At 41.9% G+C, this 16400-nt stretch overlaps 2 protein-coding genes across 7 annotated transcripts in view; both read right to left on the reverse strand.

Moving 5' to 3' along the window:
- Positions 1–7197, reverse strand: part of Nr2c1 (nuclear receptor subfamily 2 group C member 1) — a 38510-nt gene extending 31313 nt beyond the window's left edge. For 3 of the 6 annotated variants that reach the window (XM_069990347.1, XM_069990338.1, XM_069990303.1), the window contains exon 1: positions 7113–7197. The gene's annotated coding sequence lies outside the window, so the exon portion shown is untranslated. Of the gene's footprint in view, positions 1–5853; positions 6398–6422; positions 6619–7112 lie in introns of those variants that run through there. The other 3 variants (XM_069990317.1, XM_069990327.1, XM_069990308.1) reach the window with 3 other exon arrangements.
- A 5133-nt stretch (positions 7198–12330) lies between these two features.
- The window catches only part of Fgd6 (FYVE, RhoGEF and PH domain containing 6), a 109372-nt gene continuing 105302 nt past the window's right edge, over positions 12331–16400 (reverse strand). The window contains exon 21 of the mRNA XM_069990272.1: positions 12331–14964. Coding sequence (XP_069846373.1) covers positions 14928–14964 — 37 coding nt within the window. The 3' untranslated portion in view covers positions 12331–14927. The remainder of the gene's footprint in view (positions 14965–16400) is intronic.

The following is a 16400-nucleotide window of genomic DNA, read 5'->3' on the forward strand; positions in this document are numbered from 1 at the left end:
ATAAAAATGTGGCTTTTTACAATTACATACATTAAAAGTATTTATTAGAGTATTTGAAGGTAGATTTATGGAGCTTGAACTTGGGCCCAGGCACCATTCCTGTGCTCTTTTTGCTAGCAACACACACACACACGCTAGCACTATACCTTTGGGACACACACACACACACACACACACACACACACACACACACACACACACACACACACACACACACACACACACACACACACACACACACACACACACACACACACACACACACACACACACACACACACACACACACACACACACACACAGGCATGCACGCACTATACCTTTGAGCCACAGCTCCACTTCCGGTTTTTAGAGTTGTTAATTAGAGATAAGAATCTCATGGGGACTTTTCTGCCTGAGTTGGCTTCGAACCACATATCTCAGTCTCCTGAGTAACTAGGATTACATGTATGAACCACCAATACCTGGCTAATGATGACTTTCTTGAAAACAACGGCAATTACAGTAGGAAGTGGTAAAAGGGAATAGACAGAAACACATTGGTCATAAACTGACAACTGTCAAACGCTGTCAGCTGGTGAAGTTTATGAAACTATTCTGCTCTGTATACCCTGAAAATGTCAATTAAACAAGCCCTATGCCAGTGGCTCACAGCTGTAATCCTATATGACTCAGGAGATTCAGACCTGCCAGAGAAAAGGAGAGGGAAGGGGAAAGAGACAGATAGACAGAGAGAGAGAGAGAGAGAGAGAGAGAGAGAGGAAGGAAGGAAGGAAGGAAGGAAGGAAGGGAGGGAGGGAGGGAGGGAGGGAGGGAGGGAGGGAGGGAGGGAGGGAGGGACGGAGGGACGGAGGGAGGGAGGAGGGAGGGAGGGAACGAAGGAAGGAGGGAGGGCGGGAGGAAGGAAGGAAATTAATTAGCTAATTATCTGAGGCAGAAGGGCAGAAGCAGTAGAAGTTTGGTCAATCTGGGCTACATAGTGAATTCTAGGCATGGACATGAAACCCTGTATCAAAAAAAAAAAAAAAAGAAAAAAGAAATCTTGCTTTATTAAAATTCTGAAATGATTCTACAGGATGTAGCTCAGTATTAAAGGGCTTGCCTGACATGGAGGTGGTCCTGGGCTCAATTCCTAACAGCTATGAAAAAGAAACAATAACAAAAACTTGAGATTTATTGTCAGTATTCACTGTCAATGGTGTCAGTATCGCCAATATTCACTGAGGACTTTTACAGTGAGTGCTGTTCCTTTTCTGACATCAATATGGGTAACGTGTTCCTTATGTTATAAATATGCTCTCCAAGAACCACTGGAGTTACAATAGACATAAAGAATTGTTTTAGCAAGGCAAAACTTACTTATCCAAAAGGGTATGCCATCAGCCAAAAATCTGGCAAGCAAGCAAGGAAACAAGCAGTCTGCTCCCCTATTTATCCCTAAGGCAGCAGGCCCTGCCCCTCTGCTCAGATTGGTTGAGCTCAGATTCACAATCTGCTCATCATCAGCTAGTATGAATAGGGTAAAACATTTATTTTAGGTGACTTTGGAATAAGAGTAACAGTATACAAGTAATCTTGAAATATACTCTCACCTCTGCTATTTCTTGAATAATTTGACCTGTGCAGTAAGTTCATCTCCAAAAAGAAACCACTTTAAGAAGAAACCTTACATTTCAAAAGATCCTTCTAGCCGGGCACCAGTGGCTCACGCCTGTAATCCTAACTACTCAGGAGTCTGAGATCTGAGGACCATGGTTCAAAGCCAGCTGGGACAGAAAAGTCCGTGAGACTCCAATAAACCACTAGAAAACCAGAAGTGGAGCTATGGGTCAAGAGGTAGAGTGCTCGCCTTGAACAGAAGAGCACAGGGACAGTGCCTAGGCCCAGAGTTCAAACCCCACGACCAACAGGCAAAAAAAATAAATAAATAAATAAAATAAAATAAAATCCTTCTTTATATCAAAGGTGTTCCTCTTTTCCTTAACAAGAGCAAAACGACCAGGCCAAAGCAGGAACTTTTTAAGCCCACACTTTGACAGAAAAGACAGTTTTAGCTGGGCACCAGTTTACTCCTGTAAACCAAGCTATTCAGGAGGCTGAAATGTGAGGATCACAGTTTAAAGCCAAGGTAGGCAGGAAAGTCAGGAGACTCACCTCCAATTAACTACCAGAAAACCAGAAATGGTGCTATGGCTCAAATTGATAGTTCAGAAGTAGCTACACCCATGCCCTGAATTCAAGCCCCACAACCAAAAAAAAGAAAGAAAGAAAGAAAGAAAGAAAGAAAGAAAGAAAGAAAGAAAGAAAGAAAGAAAGAAAGGAAGGAAGGAAGGAAGGAAGGAAGGAAGGAAGGAAGGAAGGAAGGAAGGAAGGAAGGAAGGAAAGAAAGTTTTTCTCTCACTTAGGACAGCCAAACTATATAACCAGTCTACTTTCCAAGTTTCTTGAATTCAAAATTCAATAGTTCACTAGTTGCTATGTTAATACTTTGCAGGCACATTGCTATAGTATATGGATTTAATGTTACTTCTCTTCCTGATATTCTTCAGAGCCTTCCCTTGACCTATAAAAGGATTCAGCTGCCATTTGTTAATCCTTATATTCTAGGTATATAAACCACACCTAATTCCTTAAATTTATCATGTAAATGGCTTTGCAAATGGCTTTTCTCTATAGCATGAGTACCATGGAATAACTAGATCAATATTATCTAAGAGTAAATATAGTACCAAACATGAAACAAACCAAGCATTCTCTACAGCCTGCTGGTAGAAAGCTAAATCTATTCTATTACTTTTCCTAGAAAGGTAATTTTCCAGTGTATATCGAAATGTTCAAATGTCTTAAAAATGTTCATACTCAGTGCTCTGTAGACTGAGGCCAGCCAGAGGTACCTACACAGTGAGACCTGTTTCCAAACAAAACAAAACAAAAATGCTCATACTTACTACCGAAAAATGTATTCTATATTCTTAAAACTGTTGAGTGCCTGCTTTATTATAGGATCTTTTCTAGGTCTGGACTTATAGGAGGGAATACTAAAACAAACACGCTTTCCCTTTGTGAAGTATACACCTTGGTAGGTGAAAATGAAAACAAAGAAATGAGTAAAACATACATCAACACCATAGCTTGTTCCTATTTATTATGATTTTTTTGGGGGGGGGTCCGGTCGTGGGGCCTGAACTCTGGTCCTGCTCACTGTCCCTCAGCTCTTCAGCTCAAGGCTAGTGCTCTGCCACTTGAGCCACAGCACCACTTCTGGCTTTTTTCCCCTGCTTATATGGTGCTGAGGAATCGAACCCAGGGCCTCATGCATGCAAGGCAAGCCCTCTACCACGAAGCCACCTTCCCAGCCCCTTATGATTATTTATAAAGATTGTTGAGGTTTAGTTCAAGTTGTACAGCACCTGCTGTAAAGGTCTCATACTACATAGCATGGGAGGAGCATGAGCAAGAGTAGCAGAAGGAAAAGACAGTGAAGGAGATACAAAGCACAGGGTGCAACTCTACTTTGTAACAACTTGTGCTCTGGGTAGTTAATCCAGCTGGGTGAGTGGAGACTTTGTTCACTGCAAAAGGTCAAGTTTATGGGTCTGGGGATGTGGCTTAGTGGTAAAGTGCTTGCCTAGCATGTATGAAGCCCTGGGTTCGATTCCTCAGTACCACATAAACAGAAAAGGCCAGAAATGGTGCTGTGGCTCAAGTAGTAGAGGGCTAGCCTAGAGCAAAAGAAGCCCAAGGACAGTGCTCAGTCCAGACCTCGAATTCGAGCCCCAAGACTGGCCAAAAAAAAAAAAAAAGAGCTAAGTTTAGTCATCAAGGCTTTGCCCCATAACTTAAAAACACTTCCCACTATGTGTTGCTGCCTAACAAAACTACAATGGAGAATTTTGGTGTGGCAGACTATATTCCAATGACAGCAACTGCAAATGGTGAAAAGTAGGATGGAAAAAAATAGATCAGAGACCAGGGACAGAAAGTGCTGGGAAAGGAGCTAACTTTCAGTTTTTAATAAGAGGTCAGATGGTCTTCCTGAAAAGGTGCAGTCTAGTATATACTTGAAGGAAGTGAGGAATTAAGCCATTTAGCGAGCTAGAAGAGAAGCTTCCTTTCCATTTTTTTTCCCTTGAGAACAGGTACTTGTGCATTAAAAAAAAAAAGGTCTCTTAACACTTATAAGAATAAAAACACATTGTAAAAACAGTCCAGATGCCCTATAATAGATGAGTGGATCCAAAAAAATGTGGTACTTATACACAATGGAATTTTTAATAGGAAGGATATCATGTCATTTGCAGAGAAATGGCTAGACCTAGAACAAATCATGTAAAGTGAGGTAAGCCAAGCTCAGAGACAAAAAGGCCTATTTTCTCTCATGTGAAAGCTACATTTTAAAATACACTGGGACAAGCCGGGTGCTGGTGGCTCACACCTGTAATCCTAGCTACTCAGAAGGCTAAGATCTGAGGATCACAGTATAAAGCCAGCCCAGGCAGGAAAATCCATGAGACTTTTATCTCCAATAAATCATCAGTAAACTGGAAGTGGTGCTGTGCCTCAAGTGGTAGTGCTTGCCTTGAGCTGAAGAGCTGAGGGACAGTGCCCAGGCCCAGAGTTCAAGCCTCATGACTGATTTAAAAAAACCCACTAGGACATGATAAATTATATAGGATTCTAGACATTCACACACAGTGAGACCAAAGAAGGATACTCTTAGGAAGGGAATACAAAGATGCGATGCCATTGTGCTTCTGATTATACAAAATAATAGTTATCAAAAAGAACTCCAGGAAATGGAAACAAGGTTTCTTTGGTTGTTGTTGCTGTTTTCATTTTCTTTTCTTTTTGTCTTGTTTGTTTATAAATCTTGGGTAGGGTAGGGGGAAGCACAGAAAACTACACTATGTTGAAAATGAACAATTTGTGGGTGGGGATGGGAGGGGAAAACAGAGTGTAAGGGATGGGTTGATGTTGTCAAAAAAGAAATGTTCTCTTTACCTGACTTATATAACTGCCCTTTGTACATTCCTTATAATAAAAATAAACATTTTTAAGAGAATAAAACTATGGAAATACACTAAACAGAAGGACTATCTAAACTAAATAATTGTAGTAAAATCATGCATAGGAGATTTTTAATAATGACAATACTTATGACAAACTACATACAAAGAAAACCAAGAAATAAAGTTTTATTCATCATATGACTTTATGCTGAAACATGATTACAAAAGAATTTAAATGTAACTGCAGAAAAACACCAGTTCACATTCATTTACAACAGTGTTATACACTAAATTTCAAGAAATTCAAAATATCTGCATCCAGTCCTGGGAGTCAAATTTAAGAAATGCCTGGAACTGAAATCAATAGAAAGCAAAATCTCAAATACAAAAGGATTATTATATTCCTCAGTATAGCATTTTGATCTTCTCCCTCACTTAAATTCTAGCTGACCAACGAGACTCAGTTCAAGTCCTTTTTTACCCAGTATTTCCAGGTGAATGTATTGTGTGTTATATAGGAGGTTGTCAATTAGGATTCATTAGCAGACTGGGTAGAAGTTTAACTTGTTGTGCGGCAGACACACTGTAGATACTGCAGGAATATTTGGGGCCACTGATTAAGGTATATACGAAAACCCTTTCTCAAAGAATGCAGTGTAATACTGAGTGATGAGATTAGTTCCATTTAGTGCTACAAACTTATTTTTTCTTTTCTTTAATGACAATGAAAGCAATATAAAACTTGCAGGGCAACGAGGACGCAGGTCTGAAATTGTGGCCTGAGTATATGACCTCTTGTCACATTCACTGACCACAGGCCTGTGGAATGACCAGAACTACTTACTGGAAAATTACACGTGGAGATTCCAAATGCACACGGAAAAGTTACTGGATTCTGTCCAAGGTGTTGGTGGTTCATGCCTCTAATACTAGATACACAGGAGACGGAAAGAAAGCTAAGATCATAGTTCGAAACCACTAGGAGAGGGGACGGAAATTCCCTGCATGAGTCTCTCTATTTACAATTAACCACCAAAGGGCCAGAGGTGGCGCTGTGGCTCAAGAAGTACAGTATCAGCTTTAAGTGACACAGCTAAGGAACAGCGCCCAGGACCTGAGGTCTAGCCCCAGGCACCGCACTGCTTGACTTGTTTTTGTTTAACACGAGTTATATTCTACCTTTCCTTTATCTTCAGTAGGTCCCTGAGCCCCTCTTCTAGGCTACATTCAATGGGTGGTCTGGGGAGAGACTCCCGATGCTCATTCAAGCTGCCCCAACCTGTGTCCTCCAAATTGCAATCTTTAATAACCCCGAGGCTTTTTTTGCCTTAAAACAACCACCACCACCACTTTATACAGCGTTTGGGGTGAACTGACGGAGAACTTTCCGAGGTGCCAGGCAGGCATACAGACCAGGTGTTTACAGCAGCCACGGGCACCACCCGGTCTTGGAAACCGAGGCCCTCGGCGCCGAGGGCGTCCTTGCAGGGGCCCCCGAGCCCCCGGCCGTCATCCCGAGTCTTTGGTCCTGTCGCTGCAGTTACTTTTCAGGCCGACCTGCTCGCGGCAGGCCAACCACGCCTGGCATTTCCCCCAACGGAACTCGCCGGGATCGGCTAGGGCAGAAACACCGGGGCGGACGCAGCTGCGAGGGGAGCAGGCGCGGACCGCCGCGCCGCGGGGGCTGAGGAGGAGCGCGAGGACGGGGACCGTCCGGTGCGTCAGCAACTGCCCCCACCCCCCACCTCGCCGCCGCCGGGCCCCGGGCCCGGCCCACCCCGCGCGCCGCTGCCCGGACGGAGGAAGCGGCGGCGCTGGCGAGACGGAAGCTTTTCCGGTAGGTGAAAGGTCACAGGCGCCACAGGAGGCGCCGCGCCCCGCCGTCCGGCCCTCCAGCTCCACGGCCCCGAGGGCGGCCTCGGCCTCTCCTGAGGGCCCCGGCCGCCGCGCTTTCCGCACCCTCCGAGCAGCCGAAGAGGCTGCAGCCGGGCGGGAGGACCGGGCTGGACTTGGCCGCGCCCGTTGACGGTTGAGAGGAAGAGACACCCCCGCCCCCCGCCCCGAGCCCCGCCGCGGCCACTGGGGACCCCGCCCGGCACTTACCGCGCCTCTCCGTCTCTCGGTCCCGAGTCGGACGCGGGCCCGACAGTCCCGCTGCGGGATTGGGGAACGGTCCTGGGACGACAGATCGACAGGTGTGTGGTGGGGGGGTGTGGGGGGGAATACCTTTCTAAGGTAGTGTATTTGGGAGGAGGTCAGAGTTCGTGACCCCTCTGCGGCTCCGAGGTACGCGTTCCACTCCGCGCCTGCGCAGTCGGGCTGTGGAGCGGCGGGCAAGCTGAGGTCGTGAAGTTCCCTGGGTGGGGCCGAGGGGGACCGACGAGTCCGGCGACGGGCTGTGGAAGTCGACTGCCACCTTTGGGCTTGGAGGGAGACTGCCCGCTGGAGCCGCTTCCCCGCGGGTGCAGCCGGGAGTCACGTGCCCGGAGCCTCCGGTTGGCTACAGATGGTCGCGGAAGAAAGGTGTTTTGTTTTTCGGTTTGTCTTGTGTTTTGGAGACCTGGGCCTTGTATCCAAGGCTGGCCTTGAACTTTGGATCTTCCTGCTTCACCCTCCCCCCTCCCACCCCCGCTCGGATTACTGTTTTGTACGCCATGCCTGGCTTCCAGAAAGTTAAATCAGCCCTTCAGATCGGAGTAATAACCACCTACCCCCGTCTCCAGTAATTCTAGCTCCTTGGAGCTCTGTTACAAGGCTCTCTCTTACATTAAATGCTGCCGTTTATTAGAGCATTTACCAGCCTGGGTAGATGCCAGTCCGATATTTCAGCTTTCCTGTAAGATAGCCCCTTAATGGCTACATGGAGCAAGAATGTAATCACTACTGTTGTAAGGTGAATCATCCCAGAAACCACATTTTGAAATATAGACTATTGGAGTCTTTATTATACAGTTAGCAGGCTGCAGGCCGCCAGTTGTTACAAAGGCCTGCAGCCCCCCAAATACACATAAGACAGCTAGGAAACAGGCCAGAGAGAAAAGGAAGATTAAAAAACAAACAAACAATGCCAACAGTGCAATTCAGCTCCAATGAGAGCTGAACTCGGATGCCATTAATGACCGAAGAGGAGACTGGAGACAGGACAGGTTCACAGAGACACTCGTGGCTTGACGTTCCGCCGGCAAGGTTAGTCTAGGTCTAAACAGGTCGGCGTAGGGGGTAGATCCACAGGAAATTCCCAGTCACAAGCACTGACAGATTCAGTAACCTATCAGCCAAGTGCCCATCCCTGCCTCCGCGGATCTAGACATTCCCGTCACCTATGAGGCCCGTGATGGGCAGGGGATTTCCTTCCCCCAGAACGAAGACAAGATGCCAGACCCGACCATGCATCATGTGGCCAGTATGGCACCAGCCACACCTGACCTCCTTATTTCACTACAATGTAAATTACCAAAGGTTGCTTGTCCATATGGTATTTCCCAGACCATAGGACAATGTTTGCTCATCAATAAAGATTTGTGAAAGGGCAGTCTCCAATGGAGCATCACACTGTGGAAAGTGGCTACTAGGTGAAAAGCGCTGGCCTACTGTGTGGTTTAGACTTTAAATGACCTGGAAAATTTTTCTTTTTTTGGGGGGGGGGGGGTCTGGTCGTGGGGCCTGAACTCTGGGCCTAGGCGCTGTCCCTCAGCTCTTCAGCTCAAGGCTAGTGCTCTACCACTTGAGCCACAGCGCCACTTCCGGCTTGTTTCTTTATGCTTATGTGGTGCTAAGGAATCGAACCCAGGGTCTCAAGCATGCAAGGCAAGTGCTCTACCACTGTGCCATCTTCCCAGCCCCGACCTGGAAATTTTTTTTTTATCTAGATTGATGAGCACTGTAGAAAAGCGGCCAGATTGAGGACAGAAACTCAGTTTAGGAAATTCAAATGTGTGCAGAGATGAGAATATTTGTCATTTTCCTCTGGAACCAGAAAAAGAGCTACACAATGTTCCCTCACACGTGTCATGCTTCATTCATGAATCATTTCTTGCCAATTCTTGGTTATAAGGCAGTCCTTCCCTCCCCCTCCCTGCCTCAGTAAACTTTATCTGTTCTCAAAGGTAACAGTTATGAAAATACATTGTATGTTCAGTGGAAAAAGTTCATCTGATACCCTTTGGCTATGCTCAGTGCATAATAGGCATACCTGAAGTGCTGGTAGCTATCCTTTATCATCCAGTTAATGCACTTAAGTCATGGTAAGTTGACTTACTAAAACTTATTAGTAAAAGCCACTTAATTCTGGTTCAGTTACAAAGAGATTAGTGAGGTTCATCTTTAAATGTGTCACTCTAAGAAAAGGAATGGCTTAGAAATCAGCACACCAGCAGTAGATATGAGTCAATTTATTTTGTAGAAATATACATATTAACACTATATACAATAATTTTTAATTATAAATGATCTATATCTTTACATAGACAAGATACAAACTGTTAGTGTTTGTAGTAATACATTGTCTTTTAAAAAACAGTATTGTTACATGTATAAACAGTTTCTATGGAAGGCAAACTTGTCTTTCCTTCATTCCTTACCCCGCCCCAAAGAAAAAGGAATTCGACAGTTAAGCTTTTTAAAACTCAACAACATTTAAAAAAAAATCTAGTAGAAACTCCTCTTATAGGAAAAAAAGTCACAGATAAGATTCCTGTAGAAAATGACATTAAAAGTGGTAACTCCAGATGGTGTGTGTGTAGTGGCAGCATTTCTTAGGAATCTATAGGAAGGCATTTAAGTCAGCAAATACTGAGTGCTCATTGCAGGCACTGTGCCAGGTGTAACAAGGGAATCATAAATGAACAAGAGAAGTTGTTTTAAGGAACAGAATGTGATGTTAATGAAGTAAAGACTATAGGACATAGGAAAGAGAGGCATGGCCCAGTTGGTAGAAAGCTAGCCATTGAGCAATAGCATCAAGTACAGAGTTCAAGTTCCAGTCTTGGACTTAAAAAAAAAAAAAAAGGAATCGGGCACCGGTGGCTCACACCTGTGATCCTAGCTACTCAGGAGGCTGAGATCTGAGGATCTCGGTTCAAAGCCAGCCCGGGCAAGAAAGTCTGTGAGACTCTTATCTCCAATAAAGCACTAGAAAACCAAAGTGGCTCTGTGGCTCCAGCAGTAGAGCACATGCCTTGAGCTGAAGAGCGCAGGGACAGTGCCCACAGTTCAAGCCCCATGACGGACAAAAAAAAAAGGAAAGACTGGATCTAGTCTGAAGGAACAAGGAGAAAAAGATTAAGATCATCTGTTATAAAGAAATGTGAGATAGGGCTGGGAAGGTGGCTCAGTGGTAGAGTGCTTGACTTGCATGCATGAGGCCCTGGGTTCCATTCCTCAGCACCATATAAGCAGAAAAAGCAGGAAGTGGTGCTGTGGCTCAAGTGGTAGAGCTCTTGCCTTGAGCTGAAGAGCTGAGGGACAATGCCCGGGCCCAGAGTTCAGGCCCCATGACTGGCAAAAAACCAAAAAAACCAACCAACCAACAAACAAAGAAATGTGAGATAAGCAGACAAAGATGGGGCTGAAGTTGAATGAAAAATCAAAATACTGTAAACACAGGTTAGGGTAGGGTTAGATAAGGTCTATGTTTGACCAGAGGAATTGTTTCATGCTAAGCCACAGTGAATGTCACTGAAAACTTAAGAGTAAAGATTAAATTACATTAGAATCATGCTTTTGGAAGTGAACTCGAACAGTTTAAAATGGACCATAAGAAGGCATTGAAATTTGTGTAGCCTGTGCATGCTAGACAACTGTTCGCCACTGTCCTACACCCCTAGCCCAGAAGAAAAGTAATAGCAATCATTGGGAAGACGTAACAAGGACTTGCAGCAGGGCAATGACAAACGAAAGGATACTAGAATATTACAAAATTATTCCTGAGGCTTAGAAGCAGATTTTGGAACTTTTATGGAGTCTATATTTCATAAGAAAACAATTGAATAGGAAAAGAATAAGTTGGATGTCATATGAAATTCAAATTGCTTGAAAACTCACCTGGATATTCAATAGCTATTGGAAATGTGGTCTGTAAACAGGGCTTTGTAGGACAATGGAGAGAATAGGTCTAAGACTTGAACTAGAATGAGGGATTTGGGGACCACATTGTAGATTAAAAGTCCTGTCCTTAAGCCAGTTATGGTGATGCCTGTGCCTGTGCCTATAATGTGAAAGATTGAGAGACACTGTCTCAAACACAAAAGGAGAGTCTGTCGTTGCTTTATTCTAGTGATTGAACTGAACAAATAATTTTCTCTTAGTGTCACAGGAGAAAGTGATATATTAAAATTCAATACCTATCTTCAAGTGTAGAATATAACAGGACAAATTAAGACTCACCCTCTGGGAGAGCATGGTGATTATACTTAACTGCAGTGGATCTCAAACTATTCCAAAGCTGAGCACAATGGATGCACACTCCAAGACATATTGTATACACCACAATAATATTTCAATATTGTAACTAAATTTCCAAATATGAAGCTTTCTCATTTCCAGATACCCTACTACAAATTTTAAAACATATACTTGGCTAGTAAAATTATAAAGCTGTCTTCCCCAGTTAATAGTAGTATGCTGACAGCCTACTATGAAGAAGTCTGATGTGATGACTGTATTTAAATAGATACAACTTCAAACTCAAAAGAATCAGGCTGGAAAAGAGAAGTATTTGGGGCAGCCAAAGGACAGTAAATACATTCAAAAACTGGAGAAGAGGTTGGAAAAAGGTTAAAAAATGTGGGATGATGAGAAAACAAATCATTCTCATTTTCTTAGGACTTAGGGGAGGCATTCTCTGCATTCCTGACTGCTGCAGATAAAGAAGGTGCACTGGTTAGGGCCACTCACTAACAATGCTGTCCTTACCCTCATTCAGCCTAACATCCCTTGTCTAGGTTAATTTCAGCATCCTTCTTAGCTTTTTAGTTGCTCTTCTCTCTCTTTACAAATAGAAGATGCCTGAAGAAATGTTCCGGCAGCACATGTACCTATGTAATAGATCCATTTATGGACTACAATCACTATTATTTTTTCCTTTAGCATGTTAGCTGTCAATAGCTGTCAAGTGATGTTTTTTGAAAGATTTGTGCCAGGGCTGGATGTGATGGCACAGATCTGATAATCCCAGCATTAAAAAGTCTGAGGCAGGAAGATTGTCCATGGGAAGGGGGGGGGGGGAGAAAGAGAGAAAGAGAGAGAGAGAGAGAGAGAGAGAGAGAGAGAGAGAGAGAGAGAGGGAGGGAGGGAGGGAGGAGAGAGAGAGAGAGAGAGAGAGAGAGAGAGAGAGAGAGAGAGAGAGAGAGAGAGAGAGAGAGAGAGAGAGAGAGAGAGAGAGAGAGAGAGGAGCCTGCCAGTTGTGGAGCTTGAACTCTGGGCCCAGGCATTGGCCCTGAGCTCTTCAGCTCAGAATGAGCACTCTACCACTTTAGACACAGTACTACTTCTGGTTTTCTGGTGGTTAATTGAAACTAAGAGTCTCTCAGCCTTTCCTATCCTGTCTGGCTTCAAACCGAGATCCTCAGATCTCAGCCTCCTGAGTAGCTGGGATTATAGGCGTGAGCCATGGGCACCCAAGCTTGTTAAAAACTCTTCCAGAGCTAAGTAAACAGTTAATACAATCAGCCAGACATGAATTTCTGAACATTTGTACTAGCTTTGTCTTCTGTTTGTGTTTGTGTGTGTGTGTTGTTTATTTAGAACTGTTTCTTGATTCAGCAAAGTATCAAAAGATACAGCAGCCTCATAGTTATTTCTTAGATTTTTGAGGCATAAGCCAAATAATATAGTCATAGGCTGAGAGACCAAAGAGGACGGGGCTGATCTCTAAATAACTTGTTGTTTTACTAAATGAGAGACAGTGATAATTGCCAGACAATGAAATAGAAAGGTACATCTTGGCCTCCAAAGAGAGTACAGTATAAGCTGCAAAGAGTTTAATATGGAAGATTTATTCATGTCATTTTGAGTAATGTGAGCACCAAGAAATATTAGTTTACCTGTATGAGAGAAAAGACTTGGAAAGATGGTATGTTAAGAGTTGTGTGTGAGGTTGCACAGTTTGCAGTGATGCCAAAACTAGATATGGTCAGGAAAAACTATAGCTGCCAACTCTAGATCATTTGTTTGCAGAAAACAATGTCCACAAGGTCTCAGGATTCAGTAATTCTCTTGACTTCTGAGAGCACATGGTCATGGGGCTTGAACTGGGTGCTGAGTACTGTCCCTGAGCTCTTTCACTCAAGGCTAGCAATCTACCACTTTGAGCCACAGCTCCATTTTCAGTTTTCTGGTGGTTAACTGGAGATGAGTCTCTTGGCATTTCCTGCGTGGGCTGGCTTCGAACCCCTATCCTCAGATCTTAGCCTCCTGAGTAGCTAGGATTACAGGCATAAGCCACTGGCGCCTGGCTAGGAAATCTTTAATAAAGAAGCAGATAGGAAAAACTTTGTACACTTTAATGAAATATTTTATGGATAACTTTGCTCTTAAGATAATTTATAATTTAAACTCAGTCAACAAAATGTACATTATGAAAATCAGGACTTTAGTGGAAATTTCATCTTTTTGCTGATCAACAATTTTGTGAACAAGGTTGTTCAGATGTTAAACAAAAAGTATACCGAATGAATACTTATATATATATAAATGCAGTTCTGTGGCTTGAGCTCAGGGCAGGTGTGGGCACTGTCCCTGAGCATCTTTTGCTCAGCACTAGCACTCTACCAGTTGAGCCACAGCGCCACTTCTGGCTTTTTTTGTGTATGTGGTACTGAGGAATCGAACCCAGGGTTTCATGCATGCTAGGCAAGCAGTGTCCCACTAATCACATTCCCAGCCATTGTAAATCTTTTCTAATGAGTTGTACAGACAGTTAAAAAAATAAATTATTTTAATTACTAAGCAGGCCATATCATAAAATGATAAAAAAAAACTCTCCAAAAATATACAATTTAATGTAATACTGGCTTAGATTTTGTGTTTTTCTGATATGGTAATTCCAGTTCATTTTTAAAAACACAATATTATAGGAATTAACATTCTTTTTAGGTCTTAATACTACTGATATGTTTCTTACAATAGTAAGGGATATTGTGTAATATATTATATTAAAAATATAATAATTTTTGTGTTGAACTAGCTTTAAAAAAAGAATGTACTAAAGGAAAAGCCCATAAAATCATTGTATCCCTTTGCAAAGAAAAGCATCCCCATTCTTACAATTGGAACAAATTCAGATTTCTATCCCTTTGCTTTGATGATATACCATTAATTCATGCCCAAAGACGTTCAGAAAGTAGAAATACTTCAGCTAAATTACTGGAATTGCATTTCAGTTACTGAGGTAGCAGATGGCCATATGTTTTTCTACTAAGAGATAGCAAAAATTCATCTAATGTTATGATTGAAAGACATGAATTTTTTTTTTTTACCAGCCATTTGATATAATCATGATTTCTAAACCAAACACTGCATGGAAGTTTGCTCCTTGAGTTGTGATTTTTACTTACAAAGCTCTACCACTAGGGAAAATGTCACCTAATGTAAAAGAGAAAACAGCAGTGTGGGCAGTATAACAAATACATACAGTACAAGGCAAGTTTTCTGGTCTCTAAAGAAATACTACATTATAATTCAGTGTGAATGTCAAAAATAATTCTGACCATCAAGTAAACATCAAAATTTTAATAAATAACACGTATGAAAAACAAACTTTAAAAAATAGCTACATATACCTAAAAAATAACTTCTTAAATGTGATGAATAGTTTGGTTAGATTTATCTTGGCAGTTCATTATTAATGTTTGAATTGCTTTTACTCCATTCTGATGAATTCACATCCTTGGAATCACAGAAGAAATGAAACCAATACTGCTACAATATTGTGCCTTCCTGAAATGCTTCTATCCACCTATTGATAGAAAAATCTGTTAGATTTGTACAACCCAATCACTGATACATCTGAAGAGACTATAGGTAATAGCTTAGCCTGTGGACCAGATTACCCTAACAGCATATTCTTTCCTACAGCACATTGGAATGTTTGCATACATGAAGTGACCTTTTATTTAGTCCAAAATTTGTCCTATTAAAATGAGTATCTTCTGTAAGGCATGAGGAAGGAGCCACACTTAACACACTTTGTGTGTTTTTATAGTCCTGATTTAATTGCTCCAGTATTTTAAAGGAATCAGACATTTAGTCCACTCCCAGATGATCAGAGTTCTGCATGCATTTCAGAATTTCACAGAAGTCTTTCTAAAATCTTTTAGTCTCAAAGCTTTGTCTGACAATGTATACAGCTGCAATTAAGTTAGAAGACACAGGGGCAGTCACCTCCCTTCCTGTGTAATTGCTTCTAAACCTATTGTTTTCTTTCCTGATATATAATTTTTATCAGTAGTAAATTCTGTACAGAAGAGATCCTGAGAATTAGGAAAACTTGACATTGAAATTGCTAATCAATCATGAGTAGCCCATGACAGATTCAGTTCAAGTTTCAAGGATAGAGTTTTCAAAACTTTTAACTTTTGAATATAAACAGCATAAGTTGTAAACAAGTCTTTTTACAAGTTCAAAAATTTCCCAACAAAATTAATACATTTTGATATTCTATCATGTATGAAAAATCAAACTCATATGCTCTTAATAACCTAGCAGAGAAATTTACTATTTAAATTGGATAAATTATAAACTATAAATGAGCAAGTTTGCTTTCTCTACTACATTTAATTCTACCTGCCTGAATTTCTATAGTATTAATCTAATGGGACAAGCAAAAAAAAAATCATGCTTATTAAAAGGTAATATCTAACAGTAACAATGAACAATTACTATTTTCAGCTAATGTTTACAGAAAAAAATAGCAAAATAACATAATATTAAAATATTCATCAGGGGCTAAGTACACTGGCAATCCTAGTACTGGGGTGGTGGTGGGAGTGGGGGAGGATCTTGAGTTTGAAGTCAGCCTAGGCTATATAGTGATTCCCAGGATAGCTTGGGCTAGAGTGGGACCTTATCCTGACAAATGAAAATAAGCCAAGTGTTACAGCTCAAGTTTGTGAATCCCTGGGACTTGAGATGTGATTTCTTTTTTTTTAAATACTTTTTTATTGTAAAAATAATGTACAGAGGGGTTAAAGTTACATAAGGTAATGATAGTTCCATTACCCACAGTAGCTGGGCTGAGCATCAAACATAAAATACAATGTGTATTTTATAAGCCAAAGTAAAAATAAAATGAAAGAGAAATGAATTGAGCTGTTTTGTTGATTTCACAAATACAAATATGCATCTTTTATCCTCATAACACCTAATTTTGCAATTTTGGAAACTATTCCAGTT

Source organism: Dipodomys merriami, unplaced genomic scaffold (genome assembly GCF_024711535.1).
Source record: "Dipodomys merriami isolate MVZ:Mamm:240054 unplaced genomic scaffold, mDipMer1.0.p SCAF_10, whole genome shotgun sequence".
NCBI classification, from domain to species: Eukaryota; Metazoa; Chordata; class Mammalia; order Rodentia; family Heteromyidae; genus Dipodomys; species Dipodomys merriami.